This window comes from Bos mutus, chromosome 7, assembly GCF_027580195.1.
Source record: "Bos mutus isolate GX-2022 chromosome 7, NWIPB_WYAK_1.1, whole genome shotgun sequence".
NCBI lineage: Eukaryota > Metazoa > Chordata > Mammalia > Artiodactyla > Bovidae > Bos > Bos mutus.
This window is the reverse complement of record NC_091623.1, coordinates 37,762,078-37,785,440: the sequence shown is the minus strand read 5'-3', so window position 1 is coordinate 37,785,440 and position 23,363 is coordinate 37,762,078. Positions and strand designations below refer to the sequence as shown.

Below are 23,363 nucleotides of genomic sequence, written 5' to 3'. Positions count from 1 at the left end.
GAATTCCATTATATTTTACTTCAGTGAGTGCTTGGAGAGGCTGGGTTGCAATTTACCATTAGGAAAAAATAGGAGTGGTACATCTAATTTTGAGTACCCCTATACATTCCCACTCCAGTACTCTCGCCTGGAAAATCCCATGGATGGAGGAGCCTGGTGGGCTGCAGTCCATGGGGTCGCTGAGGGCCGGACAGGACGGAGCGGCTTCACTTTCACTTTTCACTTTCATGCATTGGAGAAGGAAATGGCAACCCACTCCAGTGTTCTTGCCTGGAGAATCCCAGGGACAGAGGAGCCTGGTGGGCTGCCGTCTATGGAGTAGCAGAGTCGGACACAACTGAAGCGACTTAGCAGGAGCAGCAGCATACATTTTCCTAGTCATTGGAACCAACACAATCTCCCCACACGTGATACGAATTTTTAAATGTCCTAATGCTTCAACAGAGAAGAGCAGTATTTCATGTTTCCAGAGACTTCCACACATCTCTGCCATCTTTGGAGATATTAATTATATCTTGAAGCCACCACCCCGATTTTAAAAGTAAGCGAAACTAAACGTCATACTCTGCTGGGAAGCACTGCTGGGCACCTGTGAGTTGCTTCCATCAGCTTTCATGGCCAGAAACTTGTATTTAAACCAAAACAAAAGCCAGAAGCCCCGCCCCATAGTTCCAACTTTTCAGCTCCTTTCCTCCTGTGGGTTAGAATGGCTGGTCGCCTCTTAGGACTCACAACCCTGATGGGGTACATGTATGCTCCAGACCATGTCTCAGGCGTATGGCAGACACATGGAAACTCACGTCACAGCCTGCAGGAGCCAAAGGAGAGGCGATTCTGCCGCCTGGACCTGCTCTCTTCCTGCCCTCCGTGTGCATGCCTGATGCAGGGCGGCCTCTACAGCGCAAACAGTGGGTATCCTTTGCAAGAGCCTTGTGTCCTGTGCTTCCAGGCTGCCCACTTGGCCAGCATGTGCCCTCTGGTCCTTTCTCTAGTCATGTTCACACGACCATAGTTGGCAGCACTTTCAGTGACCAGGACTCAGGCTTTTCAGTTAATGGCTGGCTTCCTGAAAACATCCTTGGGTGGGTTTTGGCTGCAGTGAATCTTTTCTCAGCTCCAGGGTACCTGACACAGAGAATCTGAGAGGGCGCTAAAGTGAATTCCCTGTTTGGTTACCCTTTCACTTCCCAGAGATGGGGGGAAAGGTATATTTTACATTTGTCTCTTCAATATATTTTATGTTTAGGATAGAGGAAAATCTACGTTCCCTTTAGAACACCAAATGCCTTGTGATTTTAAATAATTGTCACACACAGAGCAGGTACTCAGATGTTGACTTAAAACATCAGTGAAAGTGCCCTGTTTTGTAAATAAACAGTGTGATATAGTCCCATTTGTCGCTACCCTAGATACAGATTTTGTTCTCCGTTCCAGGCCCATGTCGTAGCTCCCATAGGTTTCGTTCATGCCTCTGTCATTTTTTGACCCAGCGTACCAGAATTGAGTTAATGACTCAGTCGTAGTTCACATTCTCTCTCCGTTGAACTTGAACAGGAATACAGTGTTAACGTGCTCGTGGAAAAAACTCTGAGGTCTGGGCTTGTACTGTCGAGTGCTGAAGAAAGCCAGTTGTGACCCGTCCTCTCAAGGCCCTCGGTGCTGAGTTGTCATCCAGCCTGGCAGGCCCCTTATCGCGCTCTTATTTCATCATCTCTGTGTCTTGGCATTAACCATCCCTCTGAAATCCCACAATCTCCCCAAGTGGCTCGTTCAGAGCTTGTAGCAGGACCAAAAATTCTGAAAGTTCAAGAGGAGGGTCATGTGCATTTGCTTTGAACTACAGCTCTTTTCCGAGGTAGACACTTTGAAAGCAGACCTTGCTAGAATGGAGGGGGCAGGGAAAAACACAAGTCTATTCTCTGTCACTGAGACAGACAGGCATTTAAGGAGGCAGGGATATTATAGCACTTGAGAATCCCCTAAAGTGCTTAGATTTATTTCTGAGACATAAATGGTGAATTGTTTATTTCTTTCTCCCCCTTATGTTTTCTTGGGATAGAGCAATTAGTTTCTTATTTTTTATGATTGCATTATTCTTGCATATATCTTTCTGTGGTCCAGGCTATAAAAGTAAATAGAGGATCCAGCTGTATGAATGAATATGCTTTTAATGAGTGTGGGGAGGAAATAATAATACTAAGTAGTATAAAACCATTTTATATGATGAACCAAAATACCCTTGTTCCCCAGCTCCCCAGCCTTGAGCCACAGGCCCCCAGTAAATACCTGTGTAAAATGACAGCTTCATGTGTTCTGGTGTTAACAAAGTACCTCACGGTGTGTTTGGTCCCCACAACGCACTTAATATGATTTTTTTTTTGAAAGGCGGTGGCATATTCTGCTTTAATTTCCAGGGTTGGAGAAAGCTAAAATGGAGTATGTGACTTTTCTCTAACACCCTTCATTCTATCTTTGGGTGAAAGCCTTGCTGAAACAGTGAGATAACACAGTTGCTGGGTGATAATACAGTCATTTTCGTGGTGCCATGAGTTAATTTCAGAGGTGGAACTATCCTCACGCAGGAGTGTAATGTGGCATCTCCCCTCAGACCAGCCACTTGCTCAGAACAGCAGGTGGACATCCAGTGTCTCCGGCGTGCAGGGCAGTGTGGGTTGCCGTCAGGCCTTCCCACCACTCTCGGGCCTCCCTTGTTCACCCTCTTCCTGGCCACTGTTCTCTTGCTGTTATTCGGTGGTTCTGAGTCTCTGGAGTCCCTGGCAGTGATGTGATTCGATAGCACACAGCCTCAACTCTACCATTAATTAACTTTCAAACGGCCTGTGTTAGCCTCCTCAGGCTTCCATGACAAAATACCACGGACTTGTTGGCTTACAGGGTAGAAGTTTACTTTCTCATCATTCTGGAGGATAGAAGTTCTGGATGAAAGTCCAGCAGAGTCAGTTTCTGAGAAGAGTGCTCTTCCTGGCCTGCAGAGGCACAAGAAAGAAGAGTGGAGATGGGTAAGGGGTGGGGGGCATTTTTTGGCATTTCTTCTTGAAGAACACTAATCCTGTTGGGTTAGGGCCCCACCCCTGTGACCTCATTTAACCTTAATTGCCTCCATGTTTATCTACAGACACAATCACAGGCTGGTTGAGGCTTCAACGTATAAACTGGAGGGTGACCCAAACATTCAATCTGTAATACTGCCCAAGTAAAAGGAGGGAAAAAACTAAGAGAAGCACATCCTGACGTGGGAATTCTGTAGTCCGCTTTTGACCTGACACTTGATGCTTCCGCCCCCACCAGTGGCCATGTGAGCACATTCTGATGATGGTCGCAGGGGAAAGTTGAGAAGTCCCAGGAAATAGCCGAGTGCCAGTTTGCCTTCCCTCCTTCCAAGAGAGGAGGGATGGGAGGGGAGATTTCTAACACCCAGGAATGCTCAAGGACAAGGGATTGGTTCTAGTGATTTTCTACAAAGATTTGAGCTATGCTTTGGCAGCTTTGAGGTGATGAGAAAGTTGCTTTCCTTCCGTGACCCGGGCCTGGGGAACAAAGGCTGGGTGTCCTGACAGCAGAGGCACACTCTGGTCCCTGTGACTCCTGTGGACTGGGGCAGACCCTGGGCATACCCCAGCCTGGTCCAGGCCTGACCTGAGCAGAAGGGAGCCTCAGAACCAAAAGATTCTCAGGATCGCCAGCTTGTGGTTGCTGGGACACAGCTCAGAGCAGCACAGGGTTGGCAGCGGCTGAAAGGGAGCCTTGGGTGTTCCTGCCAATGTGATAGGCGCTTGTAGGATTTTGTGAAGCCGGCTGATGAACCCTCTCAAATACAGGCACCCAATGCTGCTCAGCTGTGTAATTGGGATGGAAATGGGCCAATGAGAGGCGGCAGTTTATTCTTAACCTTTGGGGAGTCCTGTTCCAGGAGACTGTGTGTGGGGGAGAGAAAGAAGCATTACAAATAATAAGCTTCTCCGCCTGATTTGTAATGAATTAGTAATAAATGGCCTTGTGCTCCCTGCAAGTCTGACGATTGCAGAGCAGCTCCAGCTAAGAGCACGGGACCACATCTTATTTTGATCAGCTGTAGCATAGCAAAGACATGTAATTATCATAATCTAACAATTAGCCTGGCATCACTTTCCAGTGTTTAATTACCCCGATAAATGGTAATTGAATAGAGGACTTAATGACGAGAGAAACTTCCATTCTGCCTTAGGTGCTTAAGTTGTCTACCCGGCTAGGCGTGATTCTCTAGCGTTGCTTGAACAACAGGCCTGATTATCATTTTCCTTTCTGCCTTTGGCTGTTATTTCGTTTCCTGGTCTTGACCTTTGTCTGTCGTATTATTTGGCTCTTATCAACATTTGATACTGGGGTCCAGAACACAGAAGGAGGTTCTTGGGCACTTCACAAAGTTTGGTCTGCTTCTAAGTGTTGCTTCTAATGTCCATCAGCTATGATTTCCTGTCTGGGATGTCCCTCAAGTCACCTCTATGTACAGACACCATGATGAGCACTGGGGATACAAAGATGAGTAAACTCCAGAATCACCTTCAAGGAACACTCTGTAAAGAATGGAAGCCCCCATAAAATACCGAGAGCCATAGTAGGCCTGGTGATCTGCTCTCAGCGCTCAGTTCAGTTCAGCCGCTCAGTGGTGTCCGACTCTTGGCGACCCCACGGACCGCAGCACGCCAGGCCTCCTTGTCCATCATCGTCTCCCACACTTTACTCAGACTCACGTCCGTCGAGTGGGTGGTTCCCCAAGTGCTATGCCAGCGCTGTTGTTGTTGTTGTTTTCCTACATCTATGCATTTACCTTGAATGCACTCAGTATTTTCTGACTACTTACCGCCTACTTCCTAACCACTCCAGATCACCTCCGTCTCTCCAGATTTGTATCCAACTGCCCACAAGGTCCGAACCACACCAAGTGACAGTAGCTACCGTCTCGTGCCGATTTGCATGGAAACAGCAATAATTTCTGCTTTGCACCCTGAAGCTTTGTATAAAGCTCCAGTATCACTATCGTGCCCTAGCTTTGCAAGGTTCTTGCTTACCCTGGTCCAGTGACGACCAAACATAAAAAAAAAGCCATAGAACATTTATTCTCTTTCTTCCAGCTTGTGTTTGTTCATTTAATAATAAACTAATAGAGATTAGCTCCACACCATGTAGATCTTGGACACCCCACCCCAGTTTTTTGGAAAAGTCAGGCCATATTTCAGAGTTAGATGGTAATGATTCCAATAGGTTATCATCAAGCTTTAATACAAATATTAATTTTTCTGCTTATACAGCAGTAGGTAAGGAATAATATAAATATTTCTTTACTGCTTGTACAGCAGTAGGTAAGGACCATGAAATCATTATTTGAGCTGGTTAGTAGGAAGGACATTAACTGTGGCTCTTTGGTTATTGTTCTTAATTTTGAAACTAGGAAGGGCCTGAAATTGGGCTGGGTAAGTCCATCCTTGTAGGATACGAAAGGGCCGTGTGTGTGAGCTGTTTGCTGGGCAGCTGAATGGTGTGACTGACTCGCTGCCCCCTTATGCCCTGAACAGAGTCCGTTTGTTGGGCCCTTGTTCTCCCAGGATGGTGGCTGGATAACCTGGTAACAGACTTCCTGCATCTGTTTTCGGATCTGGGTGTGTGTGGCAGCCGCTTCGTTCCATGTGCTCGACACCCCGTAGACTCTGGATAACTTTGGACGTGAAGGGCAGCTTGGTCTGGAAGCTCCTGACCAGTAGGAGTCAAGAAGGAGCCCGTTTTGCGTGGTGGAAGTGACCTCCGTGAGGTCACACACCGATTGCCAGACGATAATTCTTTATTTTATTTTAATCCCTTTTAGAAAACCATTTGCAGTGGTCTGCGACGTGTCAGGTCTGTGGGACTCTGCCTGCTTCATTCTTTGGCTGATTTAGCCTGTTGATGTCGACACATTCTTACTTCAAGCCCGAGGCCTCTTTGGGGGCTTAGAAGCAATTAGACTGTCACCCAAAGCTCTGGGTCCCTTCCTGAAAGAAAGTCTTATTTAGGCTCTGCCAATTTAATGCTTTGTTTCCTTTGGAGCTCCTCAGTCAAGCTAATAAAACAAACTCCAAACAAGTTAAAACACTGGAGGACAGAACATTTGTGGGCCTTGTATTTGAAACAGGTACTCCATCTGGGAGATTCCAATTTTAAAAAGTCATTCAGCCCGAAGTGACTTGTACTAGAAAAGCAACAAGCACAAGGCATTTGAGATTTCGGTCCATCTATTTGAGATGAGTAATTAGCGTTAATTGAGTGATTTTTAAATGACTGGCTTTTAAAGCACACACACAGAGAAGAAAAGGGACAGGTTAGTATACTAAGCCACTAATAAATTCTAAATATCTGGCCAAGAAAATTACATCTTATTCTTATCACCAACAGCTACTGAACTGAAGACAAAGCTCTCACGCTGCAGAATTCGTGATTACTGAAACATTTATTTTTTTTCTTCCAGCTTGCATGTGTAAGAAGGTCAGTGGAATTTTCATTAATGGATAAGCAGAGCTAGGAGTTGGCTCTGGGTTCTAAATATTTTGTCAGAGTTGTATGCTTCGTTGAGTGAGAGTGTGTGCTGTGGCCTACAGCCTTTCAACTGCACAAGAATATGTAGAAGATGTATCTGAAATTCATCCTCGAGTGGGTCTTCTTTTAACTTGTAAATCTTCAGTTTTGTGAGGATTTTAGTCATTCTTGTTATGTTCTAGAGCCTGAAAGAGCGGGATTAGGCTGCCTGGAATGATGGATTTCGGTCATTGTGTACTGTATCTCATTCAGCCTCAACAACTGGCCTGGTATCGGTACAACTGTTTATGACTCTGATATCTCAGAACTAAAAAGGAAGGTCAGTGACCAATACATTTGAAAGACTGGCATGTTTCAGCCTGTGTGAGAGAAGAAACATTTAAAATCAGCAAAGCAAATTTCTTTAGCTCCCAGTGATGTGAACATGATTTATCCACGCCAAGTCTGATTTGCTGTTTATATTTCTCACTTTAACCTCTGCGGGAAAACAAAAAAAGAACGTCTTCAGCTTTAGGATCTGAAAGCCATAAGGCTGGCATTCTGTGCTGAAAGGAGTAACAGAAGGAGACAGGAAGAGGCATGTTATGCAACAGAGAACACGTCCTGCCCATCTCCTCCCAAAACATATTGATAACCAAACCCCATGTCTGTTGCTGAGCCCATTAGGCCCTTCAGGACAGATGAGAAATTCTTCTGGTTAAAAAGAGACATCTTATTCTCAAATTAAATCCATAATAGAATTGAAAGGCTGTGCTGTCAAGACATAGTCACTCTAGATTTAGTTTAAAATTTGGGAGGAACCCTGAGCTGATAAATTTGCCTAATCTTTGACCATAAATCATATCCTTCTTTTACATTTCAATTTCAGAATGTAATATGTTAAGTTGCCCCGTAATTAAAGAAATGACACTGTAGTCCGGTTCAAATAGGAATATTAAGACAATCACTGCCTGGACAGATTAAAATACATTTAAAATGTAATCATCAACTATCCAGCTCATGAAAAATAACATTTTCATCACTGAGTCCGTTAGAACATTCCACGAGATGGGGATGAAAGTGCCTCACAGCTTCCTAACCTCTAACAGCCACCCTGTCTCCTTTCAGTAACGCTGTTTCTCTATTTATGGAGTGAAGAAACTTCACTCAGGAACTGCTTGATAAAATACCTTGGTACATATTTCCCTGGAAGCAGGCTCTCTGCTGCGCCAGCAACATATGCTAAAGGCCAATTTAGAACATTTTAAATGTACCCCATACCCTTTCTTTTCCAGCTACTGAAAATGAAGTATGTTTGGGCTTTAGCAAAGGAAGATGGCATGAGAGGAGGAGCACTGCAGGGGCAAGTGGCTGCAGGTGACCTCGGAGGCCGCGACGCTGCCGCTTCTCTGCAGCCTGAGCCCAGAGCACCCACTGCGCGTCCTGTGGACGCAGCCTCCCGGCTCTCAGTGTCCGCCCCACGAGCGCAGATGGTGGGAGAGGAGGAAGGAAGGGCAAGGATGTGCAAAACCATCCACTGAGACAGGAAGCTAGGTGATGGCTCCTTGGCGGAGCCAAGAGGAACCAAGGTCAGTGTAAGCTGAGAACGTCCGCTCGAGGTCAAGGCCTGCAGTGGGCAGGTACCAGGCGTCCCCCGCAGAGTGACCCACGTTTGAAATTATTCAGTTGGGAGCAGAACCCCACCTATCAGGTTACCTGTGGTCATCAAACAGTGTTTGGGTCCTTTTTTCAGCAGAAACCTGGTGGTACATTGTTGTTAACTAAGAGAAAAGACAGCCTGTCAACTCTTAACTTCACCTCTGTGGTCCTGATTTCATCTGAATTCCAAGACTCAAGCTGCAATTCCCTTTCTCCAGACAGGTTAAATAAGGAGATAGATATTTTCAGTAGTTTAAATGTATCACAAAAACTGTGTTTAACTGTGAAATGCCATCAGGTGAACACTGAAGGAAAAATAAGACAAACACACTTGTCTGCATAGAGACTTTTGTAGCTCGAACAATGAAATAACCTTTCATTGTTATTTTTGCTGTCAGTAGCCCCAAAACTGTATTTTTTTTTTTTTTACCCAACCCTCCAGGCAGCCTCTAGGTCATCAAAACGATCATGAATTGCAGAATTCGTTTTAGTAGGTGAATTGATTACAAAGAATTAGTTGCCACGCTGAATTTTATTCTTCTTCATTAACTAAAATGATCCTTTCACAATATAGATGACATTCTCAACCAGTCTACTGCCAAATTTTGACAAATGTGTACAGTGTGTTCTTGTCCTAACAAAATATACACACTGCTGTGTATTACACGGAACACTGACCTCAGTAGCCACGCAGCCCGGTGGAGGACAGGGGCCGTAACTCTACGCCCACGAGATGCCTCCCGGCACCTGGGACTTGTGTCATCAGAGCAGAGCCAGAACAGTAATCATTTCACTCAAACACAATCACTTTTCTAAGGGTGGCAACCATGCATCCTTTCACATTGTAAACCACCGTGGTAATTTAGGACGGATCGTATTGTAATTACTGTTGGCCTGTTGTATGCAGCCAGGAATTCTTAACAATTCATAACATGCAGTGGTTTCAGAGGTAGAGAACCACAAGTCTAAGGGATGGAATTAAAGACTAGGAGTTAAAGAGGAGACATTTATAAGAAAATGTCCCAGAAACTTAAAAATGTGTTCAAGCAGTGGCGGGCTTCCCATGAAATTTGTAAATATTGGCATGTGTAATCATGCTTCCTAGAGGTGACTCTGCTCATTTAACATAAACTAAAGCTCCTGAAAGGAGTTTCCTGATGGAAAAAAGTTCTGTTTATGTGAATGGCTACAGAGCCTAACAACACTTCATCCCTGTGAAAGACTGGGAGGATGCGCGGAAGTCCGGAGCTAACCTTGTGATCTGGGACTTATTCAGACACTGATGCACCCTTCAGCTTTCCCTGCAGGAGTCTGGGATCAACCTAGGGAGAAAGAGAGCAGGGCTTGGCCCCTTGAAGCAGCCCCTCCTAGAAGATCAGTCTAAACAGAACGAGGGGAATTATAGCCAGTAATTCAGACCATTATGGTTAGGACAGAAGTTACCTGCTTCAGAGCCCCTCAGGCTAGGGGTGAAATTCTAACTCTGCTACTTGTTTCCTGGGGGCGGTGGGGGCGGAATTTGAATAAAGAAGAATGAGAGCTTAAGAATTGATGTTTTTGAACTGTGGTGTTCGAAAAGACTTTTGAGAGTCCCTTGGACTGCAAGGAGATCCAACCAGTCCATCCTAAAGGAGATCAATCAGTCCTGAGTGTTCATTGGAAGGACTTATGCTGAAGCTGAAACTCCAATACACTGGCCACCTGATGCGAAGAACTGACTCATTGGAAAAGACCCTGATGCTGGGAAAGATTGAGGGCAGGTGGAGAAGGGGACGACAGAGGGTGAGATGGTTGGATGGCATCACTGAGTTAATGGACATGAGTTTGAGCAAGCTCTGGGACTTGGTGATGGACAGGGAGGCCTGGCGTGCTGCAGTCCACGGGGTCACAAAGAGTCAGACATGACTGAGCGACTGAACCACGCAGTGGATCACAGCTTCTCTGAATGTCATTTTCTCGTTGGTGTAATGAAACTAATTGTAACTACCCAATAAGGATTTCACGGGACAACATATGTAAAGCCATAGGCTAGCAGATTCTGGACACGACAAATGTTTGTTGTATCACTGAATGAAGGAGAGAACTGAAACCCCGTGCAGAGCGAGAATCATTCCTCTGGCAACATTCAGAGAAGACCTGAGAACTTGACTTTAGCAATCAAGTCTCAGTTCTGAGGTCAGACTGCTTGGGTTTGAATGCTGCCTCCGCCCTGTTTGTTCCTGTGATGTTAGGCATGCTGCTTGACTTCGTAATCTCGGTTTCCTCATCTCTGACTCAGTGCACTGGCTGTGTCTGTTCTGTGCAACTGTGATGGAGATTACATTGAGACAATGAGTGTAATGTAATAACCACTCAATAATATTAGCCATACACGTGTGCTTCTTCACAGTAAGGCCAGAAAAGAATGATTCAGTGCCACTTTGTAGTTGAAGAGTATAATTGGGAAAGTATTGGACTAACTCTGAACCTTCCTTTGTTTTGTACTTAGCTGCACCATACAGATGCCTTTTATGATTCCAGTTTGTCATTATTTTTATCTTCACAATGTCCATTCTTTGAAATTTACATTAGTGAACTAATTTATGCAAATTCAATATGTGAAACAGAAGTGTAGGTTGATTCTTTGGTAAATCATAATCATTTCTTTGTCATATGCACAGAAGGATATCCATACTAACTGCTGAGATACTCTCATATTTAAAAACCAGCTCCAGGGACTTCCCTGATGGTCCATTGGTTAAGACTGCGCACTTCCAACGATGGGGAGCAGATTCGACTCCTTGTGGGAGAACTAAGATCCCATATGCTATGTGGCCATAAAACTAAAATACTTAAATTTCAAAAAAAAAAAAAAAAGAATAATAAAACAGGGGGAAAAAAAGAAACATCTTGAAAAAATAGGTAAGAAAAAATAAAACTAGCTTCAGAGTGATTCACTTAACACCCCACACAAAATAAATTATCTCCAGAAAAGGATAACTGGTCAACCCAGTGTAAAGTGGGTATTCGGTCTCATGGTTTGTTTATCAAAATTATAGAAGAATTAACAAGGATAAAAGTTAGAAAAGGTAGCTAAATTTGAGGCAGGAAAACCTGCCAATTGGTAGAATAAAGCAGTCACACAGTGGGTGCGGGCCATGGCAATGCTTTTCCTTTTCACCCCTAAGCCGGGTCGAGGGCTGGTAGAAGCTAAGATGAGCGGCACGTCTTGGGGAACGGAACAACTTTCCCCTTGAATGTCTTTAAAATCTATAATAATAATATAATAATATAAAGTGCCTCTGGGCATTGCCTTCTGCCGCGGCGCTTGTCGGGCCCCGAGCCAGGTCTGTCAGCGCGCTCCGAGTGCCGCTGATTCACGGCGGAGCTCTCTTTTATCTGAATGTTGCGGTGTCTTTTCTTTGTACTTTGGCAGTGATGTTACCTTGATGTTCAAAAACCTTTTAAAAGCAGTGCAGGCCTTCCTTGCATCTTGACAAATCGTTGTCTGCCGGTAATGAGGAAAAAAGTAAACGTGCCTTCGTGATCACTGTCAATATAAGGAAATAAGTCCTTCCGAGGGGTCCTTGGTTTTTACAAATGGTTATGTACCTTGAGACCCCCTTACGGAAAAGTGATCTGGCCACCTTCCCTTATTTCTCTTGCAGACATCCGCATGCTGCTTTTCAAAAGCATCGAGAAAGTGGAGTTTCTGAGGACCATTTGATATTTGAGGATAGAATTTAGGATTTTTACATGACATCCTTTCTTCCAGGATTTTTAAAAAGGGAAACCCGGGGATTATTTTTATTTCTGCTTTATGCACTAACTGCCACTGTTTAAAAAGCAATAGTTGGTTATCTACCCATTTTAATCTGTCCTGTTAATAGTAATGATGCCTTTTATGCACATGTACTTTTGATACCTTTCCTCGTCCGAGGTCTGAAGCAGGCGTGTGAGGTCAGCAAGGTGGATTCTCGTTATTATTCTACTTAACACGTGAGGAAACTGAGGCTCAGGATGGCTTACGACGCTCCTGCTCAGTCAGCAGCAGAGCAAGTCCTTAAATCCTGTTCTACTCACTCAAAATAAGTAGCTCTACCGCTGTTAGCACAATGGTGTTTCAGAAGGAATCTCGACTTTGTCGATGAATATTTAGCATCCAGAGCAAAGGTACCAGCATTCACCACAACCTGTCAGAGGTCCTCGATATGTTTGGGGGCCACATTTTAAGGAAAACAGTGGCAAACTAAAAGCCGTGAAGAGGGTCAAAATGCTAGAATGAGGAGGAGTCTGGAAATTCTATCAGAAATGAACAAAGGATTTTCAAGTCTGGAGAAAGCAGGGTCCAGAGACAGAGCTGACGTCTCCGAGTGGTTTATGGACTACCTGACGAAAGAGGAATGAGATTTGCTCTCTGCAATCTCAGGCAGCAGCAGTAGAACCACTGGATGGAAATCACACAGAGGGAGATTTATGCTCAATATAAGGAGAAACTTGCTAACATCTAGCGATGTCCGAAAATGGAAGAGACTAGCTCACCGTTGCTGGGAAGTGTTCTCCCTGAGACTGACGTGAAGATTGTATGACTCTGTGGGCGCTGTATTTCAGTGGTAACGTAGTTTTATCATGACCCTCCAAGGGCTCAGAGAAGAATTTCCTCACCAGCCAGAAACAAAGGGGTTTTGTGGCCTTTTCCACCCTGATTTTAGAAAGTTGCGTACATAACAATTCCTGTTTCACACACCATTGGGTCCTGGGAAAAGCTGTTCAGTTGATGGAGAAAGGCACTTTAGTTAAAACGAATAAGCAAAACTTTTCTAAGATAAGAATTGAAGCAGACACGGGGGTGTGTGCGGTGATGTGTGTGTGAGCATACCTTTTAACTCTTTCAGGATGGGGCGGCTGTGGTTTTGCTCTTTGCATTTGACTTGTTCCTTTCCCTGCTTCTCGGTCCAGCCCTTTTAGAACACAGCCTGTGAAGCTGAAAGAAATAAGGGGAAAAGTCATTTGACTTACATGGCTTCAATTTAATAGGGAAAGGGGCAGGGCATCAAAACAGAGAGTGGCTAAAACAAGTTTGTGACAAAGCAGATTTTCCAAGAGAGACACCTAACTCGGATCCAGAGTCTCCATTCTGGATCTAGTTTAGTGGCTCATTGCTTCATTATTATGCCTTTGGGTTTAATTTGCCTCTGAAGTAGAAGTGTTCTAGGAATTTAATTTTCAACTTTTAAACTTTATGATTCTAATTCTCTCAATTTTATCCCTCTCATTTTCCACATTTTGCATAGGAAATGAAGAAGGCTCTCAATTATAACAAATACCATTTATTCTTTAAATTATTCAAAAACGTTTATTAAATGAAACACTGCTTTAGAAATATGAAAAGTTTTCTTCAATATATATGTGATTTTAACAAAGAAAGGAAAACAGTCTATCAGTACCTTTAATACTTAAAGTGAAAGTGAGGTGCTCCACTGGCAAGGTATTTGGAATAAATACAGTACAATTCCTCTGAAGAATGGCTCGCTGTACTTAAGATTTGGAACAGCAACATGTCAAACTATGCCTTGAATCATCAGTTCAGTTCAGTTGAGTCACTCAGTCCTGTCCAACTCTTTTCGACCCCATGGACTGCAGCACGCCAGGCCTCCCTGTCCATCACCAACTCCCGGAGTTTACCCAAACTCATGTCCATCGAGTCGGTGATGCCATCCAACCATCTCATCCTCTGTCATCCCCTTCTCCTCCTGCCTTCAATCTTTCCCAGCATCAGGGTCTTTTCCAATGAGTCAGTTCTTCCCATCAGGTGACCAGCTTCAGCATCAGTCCTTCCAATGAACATTCATTCAGGACTGATCTCCTTTAGGATGGACTGGTTGGATCTCCTTGCAGTCCAAGGGACTCTCAAGTGTCTTCTCCAACACCACAGTTCAAAAGCATTAATTCTTCCTCAAATCATATGGCCCCAAATAAACACTTGCTGTAATAAATCTTTTTAGCCTGAGCATGATTGGAGCCTTCAACCACCGATTCCAAGCAGGAAGCCTTTCCTCCCTGAATAACCGCATCGCTTTCTTCTCCCCACAGGTTCCAGAGGGGTGACTACCACATCGACGTCTGCATCAACGACTACCTGGACGTCTTCTGTCCTCACTACGAGGACTCTGTCCCGGAAGACAAGACGGAGCGCTACGTCCTCTACATGGTGAACTTTGACGGCTACAGTGCCTGCGACCACACGTCCAAAGGGTTCAAGAGGTGGGAGTGTAACCGGCCTCACTCTCCAAATGGACCGCTCAAGTTCTCTGAAAAGTTCCAGCTCTTCACACCCTTTTCTCTAGGATTCGAATTCAGACCAGGCCGGGAATACTTCTACATCTGTGAGTACACAGCGATTTTTGTGTGTGTGTTAGGGGGCAGCTACAAGAAGCCAGACTAATTTTTTTTTTTTTTAAAGCCATGTTTCAGAGAATTGCAGAGAGCTGGACTCTGCCTTACGGATGTCCCCTTGTAAATGCATACACCAGGACCCCTTGATACATTAGCTGGAAATTGGGAGCACAAATTAGATTAAGGCACAGCGCCTCTCCCTGTGCGAAGCTGCATGTCAGCCTGTTCAGTGAACCACTGCTGACCTGTGTTTCTTTTAAATGAAAAGTGCTGGGACTTCCCCCAAAGCTCAGGAAAAGAAAAAGAGATTCCTGAAAGAAAAATTAAAGGAAATAATTCAATTTACACAGCTTGAAGTCATCGGATCTCTTATTCAGGTGTCACCAATATCCTTTCAATCATCACATGTTCAGGGAGGAAGCCAAAGCTCCTGCACACGTTGGCACGCTGACAATAGATACTCTCTTTGCACCAAGGAGAAAAGACAATTATTAAGAGCAGCTGTGCCTTTAAACAGGAAAGAGCGTGAAGAAGTATCTAGAAAGGGTTCCCAGGGAGCTGGTATAAGTAAGCTGTGAGCGTTAAGAGACTCTGTCCTGAGAGACCTCTAAAACTTTCCCCGCAGACCTCTGTATTAATCACGTGGCCGTGGCCTGTATTGTCCGCCATCCCACACACCGTTGTGTCTTGAGGCTACATACTGGTCATATTAACACTTGTCAAGCCTCACTGTGCACAGGTCACCTGGGAATCTTGCTATCAGGCAGATTCTGATTCAGGGGGTCTTTGGTGGGCCCCGTGATGTGGTGTTTGGAAAGCTTCCGGTGATACTGCTTTGGTCCATGGACCATGCTTGAGTTAGCAGGGTTGTAGGAATACCTAAGTCAGGCATCTTGCTGTGTGCCTGGACTTGACTTTAACTAGTATCAGATACTTAGTGCGAGTCGCTCAGTCATGTCCAACACTTTGGGACCCCATGGACTGTATAGTCCATGGCATTCTCCAGGCTGGAATGCCAGAGTGGGTTATAGTCCATGGCATTCTCCAGGCTGGAATGCCAGAGTGGGTAGCTATTCCCTTCTCCAGGAGATCTTCCCAACCCAGGGACTGAACCCCGGTCTCCCGCATTGCAGGTGGATCAGATATTTAAGGTATCTGGGCTTGCCCAAGTGTTCTGTCAGCTGAAGGTAATAAATGTTCAGGGTACTTCGGTCTAAAGGACGTGTGCTGACCAGCTTTATCATGGCTAAGAAATTTGGTGAGGGGGATGGTGTGCAAAATTAAAAGACACTCTTTCCTCAAAGAGCCACTGTCTCATGGGGAACAGACGTGTAAGCCGGCAGTGAAAGTGGAAACGGAAAAGTGCTGAAGGCCGGTGAGTGCCGGGAGCCGTGGGAACCAGGGGAGGCGGGGCCTCACCTGCTTGGGATGATCAGGAAGTGCTGAGCCAGGCAGGGCCTCCCTGCGTGCTGAGCTGCTTGTCACTGCAGACGAGATAAAGAACAAAATGTTCCTGGTTTTCTGACTCACTGCTTCAACCCCAGTGTCCTCCCCTGCAACCAGCGCCTCACCCACACTTTTTAAGCCTACAAGGATTTCTAGCGCCTCTTCTTCTCCAGAAAACAGAGTTTTCTAATAAGCCGGATTTCCCCATCACAAGGGCACTCTCACTTATATTGCAGTTGAATTTAAAGAGGAAATTGAACAGTACCAGTTTTATTATTTCAGTACATACTTCAGTCGTTAGTCATGAGAAAACATGTAAAAGTCTTGATCGTTATCTCACATTCAACCCATAAAATAAGAAAAGGAATATTGAGTCCCACAGATGGAGGACAGGCCAGCACACAGTGAAGCCACATGTCCTCAGGCCGCGGGCTCTTGCCTCTTGCTGACTTTTTTACTTTGTGAAAGAATCTCATTCAGCAAATGAGAAAGAGGAAAAAGGAAGACTTCAGTTGTGGGACAGCAACTCATTAATCGCCCAACTCTAAAATATCATGCTGATGCAAAAGGGAGCTATTGCCGGGTTCAAAATTTTCATACGGTTTCTTAGATTAGCCAACAAAAGCAAAAAGCAAAAATGAATAGAGAACACTAAGATGGGAGACATACTCAACAGCTAAATGGCTGATTGCATGATTATTAGAAATTACAGAATCCACTGAGGTTCATAAGCAAGATGTTATTATTCAAATACACCCATGGTGCTTATGACTGGTTTTTCCTCATTTGTGGTTAAATTCAATATTTCACTAAAAATCATTATGTGTCTTCTATAACATTCATTTAACGGAGTCATTTAACTGTCAAGGGCTCCTGTCAAAGTAATTGTTCAAAATGCTTCAAAATATCAAGAGCTTCTTTGCTGTTCAGCTGAGTTTAACCTGAATTACTTTTTTAAAAATGAAAAGTAAAATAGCACAAAATTAGCAGCAAAAAGATGTTCATTTACAAGAGGTGCAGTGGCCTGGTCGTTGGTTAAATTGAATTTTCAACCAGGTTTTAGAACCAGAAGTGCTTCCTTCCCTGTCTTTTTAGTAGTAAAGGGTTTCCTCTCTTCCTTTCACTGCTGAAAGTGGATTTCTTGCAAATGTTTCATATACTGTGGTCGTAATTAAACTAAAGGATTCTTAGGGGAAGATTGGCCCTTGGTTGAATTTTCCTGTTTCCTAATATGCGTGGAATGAACACGATGATTGGGAAACGGCTCTTTTCACACTTATTACCTTACAAGGGGCTCTAACTGCTGATCTCAGGAGCCAGTCTGACTGCCCACTTGTCATCTTTATAAAATGTCCTTACTAGGCCGGGGGCGTATTTCAGCTCCTCAAGGCCTGAAAATCCCTTCCAAGTTTTCCAAAAGAAAAACGCAAGCTATACAGTGTTTTGGCAGTCCCGCTGCAGGCTGCTGGAGGAAGGTTCAAGCTCAGAGGTAACTGCAGAAGCCCGAGATTCAGGTCAAGTTTGGACTGGGGCGGGGGCAGGGGGAGAGGAATATTTCGTAACAGGAAATCCACCCACAACTTCGATTCAGGACACAAATCGGAGTGTTCTTATCAAGTTCTGCTTTATTTCCTTCTTAATTTCTCTAAGTTATACAAATTTAAGAAAATACTGTAGTGGGAAATATCTCACGGAGTTTCCTGTTTAGGTTAAAAATAAAAATACCCTTCACGGGTCTAGATCCTTTATTTGTCCTAAGAACAACTGCACCACAGCTTCCTTTCCATGGGAACGGACAGTCTCTACTAAGTTGTTGGAATCACCAATAACTGGTCAGGTAAACGAAGCCTGTCTCCTCAATTGGACAATTACTGTTTTTAATCTACAGGAGGGATTTTGGGAAGAGTTTGACACACTAGAATAGAGAAGGTCAGTTTTTTCTATCAGTTTATCTATAGATTTGCAGAACTGCCCATCAATAGATGATGCCAATAGTCTTTTATATAGACTTCCTAAGGCAAAGAGTTATTTTAGAAACTTCAAAGACACTCCCTTTAGAAATGATTCTCATAAGCATTAACCATGAGGACATGTTTGAAAGAAGTTTTGTGTGGCTATTTCTAAATCACACCAGGCGAAGGGGAATAAATAAGAGCGTGTAGGTTATTTTCATGAGTCAGTAGAACCGCTGATTTTGAATGTCCTCTTTGATAAAGTGAGGAAAACTGAGTACTGAATCCTTGTCTTGACCTAACTAGGTATATAATCTTGGGCAAATCATCTAATCTCTCTAGATTTTTAATTCCACATCTGTAAAATAAAGAGGCTGTGATACATGATTTAAACTTCCTTCAGTTCAGTTCAACTGCTCAGTCGTATCTGACTCTTTGTGACCCCGTGGACCACAGCACGCCAGGCCTCCCTGTCCATCACCAACTCCCAGAGTTCACTCAAACTCATGTCCATTGAGTCGGTGATGCCATCCAACCATCTCATCCTCTGTCATCCCCTTCTCCTCCCACCTTTAATCTTTCCCAGCATCAGGGTCTTTTCCAATGAGTCAGTTCTTCGCATGAGGTGGCCAAATTATTGGATTTTCACCTTCAGCATCAGTCCTTCCAATGAACACCCAGGACTGATCTCCTTTAGGATGGACTGGTTGGATCTTATTGCAGTCCAAGGGACTCTCAAGACTCTCCAACACCACAGTTCAAAAGCATCAAAATTCTTTAGCTCTCAGCTTTCTTTATACTCCAACTCTCACATCCATGCATGGTCACTGGAAAAACCATAGCTTTGAGTAGATGCATCTTTGTTGGCAAAGTGATGTCTTTGTTTTTAATATGCCGTCTAGGTTGGTCATAACTTTTCTTCAAGGAGCAAGCATCTTTTAATTTCATGGCTGCAGTCAGCATCTGAATGATTTTGGAGCCCCCCAAAATAAAGTCAGCCACTGTTTCCACTGTTTCCCCGTCTATTTGTCATGAAGTGATGGGACCTGATGCCATGATCTTAGTTTTCTGAATGTTGAGTTTTAAGCCAGGTTTTTCACTCTCCTCTTTCACTTTCACCAGGAGGCTTGATGAAAACTTCCTTGGAGCGTTAATATATCATAGGGTCTGTGCACTAGGGTGGACTTTACATTGGTAAAATGGCCTAGTGCAAAGCCTTACTTAGTAGGTGTCCAGTGAATGCTAGTGAAAGGGGTATTTTTAGGGGAAAGAAGGAGTGGAACCGCATACTAGAATTACTGAACTAGATCTACCTCAGCCACCCGATCCGAGCCGCGTGGTGTGCGGTCTTGACTAGTGCAGCAGGCTCCTGTTTGTTTACACCACACACACACACACACACACCCTCCACATCACTGCACTATTATACACACACACACATACACATGTCACATCACTGCACCGGTACACACACACACACACACCCTCCACATCACTGCACTATTATACACACACACACATACACACATCACATCACTGCACTGTTACACACACATACACCAGCCACATCACTGCACCGGTACACACACACACACATGCACGCCACATCACTGCACTGTTAAAGCGCTCCAGTGACTTCCTGTCTGACCAAGACAAAACCCAAAGTCCACACCTGGCACACAAGTCCTCCAAGGCGAGTCCTCTCCGCACCGCGGCGTCTGGACTTCTCCTGCTGCCAGCTCTGCCTGTTGTCTGTGTTCCGGCCGCCCTGTCCCCGGTTCCGCTTCCCTGTCCAGCGCCCCGAGCTCAGGATCGTGGGCCTCTACCCCCTCCTGTTGGAGGCTCTCGTCCGCCCAGGCAGCCTCCCTTGCTCTCACTGACTTTGTTGTTGCTGTTGCTCAGTCGCTCAGTTGTGTCCAACTCTTTGTGACCTATGGACTGTAGCCCACCAGCCTCCTCTGTCCATGGGATTCTCCAGGCAAGAATACTGGAGAGGCTTGCCATTTCCTTCTCCAGGGGGTCTTCCCGACCCAGGAACCTGTGTCTCTGCGCTGGCAGGCGGATTCTTAAGCTCTGAGCCACAGGGAAGCCCCTCACTTGCTTTAGGTTGGGTCAAAAGAGGTGTCCGAGAGGCTATTCTGACTTCTCCGTATGAAGATGATGTCCGTATCAGTGTCTCCACTCACGCTGCTTTATCTTCCCTCAAGCACTTATCACAGTGCATGTTTATGGCCGTTTGTTCGTGGCCATTTCTGCTGTATGTCGTCTGTCGTATTGTTTGGTATGTAGTAGGTGATCAGTAAACAAGGCTCACTGGTGTTCACACAGCACTTCATGTTCCAGGCATGGTTGCAGACGCTGCAGAGGTCTCAGAACAGCACTGTGCGGTCCTGTTCTTATTTGCCATTTTACCCGTGAAGAAACTGAGGCACAGAAAAGTGACATAACTGGAAAAAAGTTCATGCTAATGAGAAGTAGCTGATCTGAGAAGAAACTAAGTGAATAAACAACTAAAAGGAAGTGAAGAGAGAAAGCCCTAGGTCTTAATATGCTTAAGGTCTTAAAGAGAAAAATATACTTTATATTGTATTTTTAAAGGATTAGAAATGATTAGCACTAGTGTTTAGAGAATCTTCCTTTATAAATTCTACTGGAACCCCAAATTGGGAAGTACAAGATACATTTTAAACACATTTCTACATTTTCAGCTCTCCAAAGCATACTCTTCCATCTCCAAATGATATTTCAACTGTATCTTTCCAAGTGGTTGACCTTTTTAATACAATAACTTCAGAAGCCAGAAAAGTTGTACTTTCAAAGAAATACTTCTTAAATCCACTCAATGTTCAGCGTCCAGACTGAATCATGATTGCACACTTGATTCAGGAGGTGAGTGATTTTTAATGAGAGACCTGGTGGTTCAGTCGCTCAGTCGTGTCTTGACTTTTGTGACCCCATGGACTGTAGCCCACCAGGCTCCTCTGTCCATGGGATTCTCCAGGCAAGAATACTGGACTGGGTTGCCATTTCCTCCTCCAGGGGATCTTCCCAGCCCAGGAATCAAACCCGGGTCTCTTGTATCACAGGCAGATTCTTTACCAAGTGAGCTATGAGGGAAGTCAGTGAGAGACCTACAATAAGGAAAATAGATACCACTTTTTAAAAATGATACTAAAAAGGCACAGAATTCTAGCATTTGCCATATCTAACGTATAGCTGCAGAGAAGGCAATGGCACCCTACTCCAGTACTCTTGCCTAGAAAATCCCATGGACAAAGGAGCCTGGTGGGCTGCAGTCCATGGGGTCTCTAGAGTCGGACACGACTGAGCGACTTCACTTTCACTTTTCACTTTCATGCATTGGAGAAGGAAATGGCAACCCACTCCAGTGTTCTTGCCTGGAGAATCCCAGGGACGGCGGAGCCTGGTGGGCTGCCGTCTATGGGGTTGCACAGAGTCGGACACGACTGAAGCGACACAGCAGCAGCAACGTATAGCTGATCTCCTTCAAAAGAAGATACGTGCAGGAAAGACAGTGCATAGTCAAAGCACTCAGATGGAAACCAGAAGTTTCTGAGACATTATTAGGCAACACTTTTCCTAAGCTTATTGGCAAGTAAACTTGAATACACATGATGCTTTAGCTTTACTCCTTTATAACTGATATGATGATAGAAGTATGGAGCTGGAAAATCTCATCAGTGAAAAGAACTTTCATGGAGCTGAAGCTGTCTGCTCAGGTCTTTTTGGTATACATATATATATACTGCTAAGTCGGGTCAGTCGTGTCCGACTCTGTGCAACCCCATAGATGGCAGCCCACCAGGCTCCCGCATCCTTGGGATTCTCCAGGCAAGAACACTGGAGTGGGTTGCCATTTCCTTCTCCAATGTGTGAAAGTGAAGTCACTCAGTCGTGTCTGACCCTCAGCGACCCCATGGACTGCAGCCCTCCAGGCTCCTCCATCCATGGGATTTTCCAGGCAAGAGTACTGGAGTGGGGTGCCATTGCCTTCTCTATATATTTAATTAGAAAATCATGAGGGCCATTTATGTTATTATGAGCATCATTCTTAAATCCATACTTGAATGCATGTGGTTAGCTGCTAGTTCTCTGCTTTATGTTCTTTAATTAAAAGTTTATAGTCTTAAGCTGTGAAGTAATTTTAATATGTACTATACAGTTTTTTTAAACTGACAAAAAAAAAAAAAAAGAAACCTAAATTCTGAAGAGATATCTTATTGAGATGATCAAGATAAGTTTCAGAAATCATTTGATTGTACAAGATAGTTACAGACTGTCCTTTACGAGGTGTAGCAATATTCAGTCAATCCAGAGAATACTAACATAGAGAAAGTGCTTCACTTGCCAACTGGAAATGTTCCAAAAGCTTATTTACAGGTGAGCTGTTTGGAACTCACAGTGCCATTTCTTCCACAAGTGTTTCTAAAATCAGGCAAGCTCACCATAATGTGGAAAATCTGTTGAACCATAATATTGATTTAAACCTGTATATTTTAAGTCAAAAATAGTAGAAAGCAGCACATAAAAGTGTTGATTATTGTTTAATGAATAAATACTGCAGCAGTAAACCAAATAGAACAAAAAAGCAATTAAATTTTCTCTTAGATGCTATTGTTTGAGAAAAGGAGATAAATTAGAAGCATTAGGTTTTGCTATGCCCACTGCAGCAGTTCCCTACTTTCTTAGTAAGTTGTTTTGTTCATATGCTGGGGATTATACCAAAGGAGGGGGTATATAATACATCAAAGGAGAGGGTGGATCATGGCTTAAAAAAAAAGAAATAGCATAGACTCTAGTGAATGTACCCTTGGGCTCAAATCCCTCTTCTATATTCTTAATTGCTGTGTAACTTTGGGTAACTTAACCTCACCAAGCCTCACTTTCCTCATCTGTAAAATGGGTATATAATAATAGTTTTTATCAGAGTCAATCTTACTTCCAAGGTTCGATTAAAACAAATTTTTTAAAGACCAGTTGACTACCAAAAGGATGACTTTAATCAATGTTCAACAGATTTTGCACCCTTTGAAAAGTTACAGCAAGCTGAAGAACCCTGTTTGACATTTTAGTTTAATAAAAGAAAACCTCACAAACACCTTGTAAAAATTCACATTTTAAGTCCATGCAGTATACTGTGAAGGAATACTACACCAGGATTACATATGCCTAAGGAAGTCTTCATCCCTCTTTAGAGGTCTGGTTTTCCAGCAGCTTACTTTAGTAATCTACATTAAGAATTATTTTGGTCTTGACAGTTCGCATGAATCTGCCTTTCTTTCGAGTTGTTCTTATTGAAACAGAAGAGTGTCAGAATGGCACATTTATCAAAGCAGGAAGTAATCTTTTCCCATCTTTTGTAGT

At 44.0% G+C, this 23,363-nt stretch overlaps 1 protein-coding gene across 2 annotated transcripts in view; it reads left to right on the top strand.

Moving 5' to 3' along the window:
- The window catches only part of EFNA5 (ephrin A5), a 290,778-nt gene that overhangs the window by 224,117 nt on the left and 43,298 nt on the right, over positions 1 to 23,363 (top strand). For both annotated transcript variants that reach the window (XM_070373200.1, XM_070373199.1), the window contains exon 2: positions 14,278 to 14,570. In XM_070373200.1, coding sequence (XP_070229301.1) covers positions 14,278 to 14,570 — 293 coding nt within the window. The remainder of the gene's footprint in view (positions 1 to 14,277; positions 14,571 to 23,363) is intronic.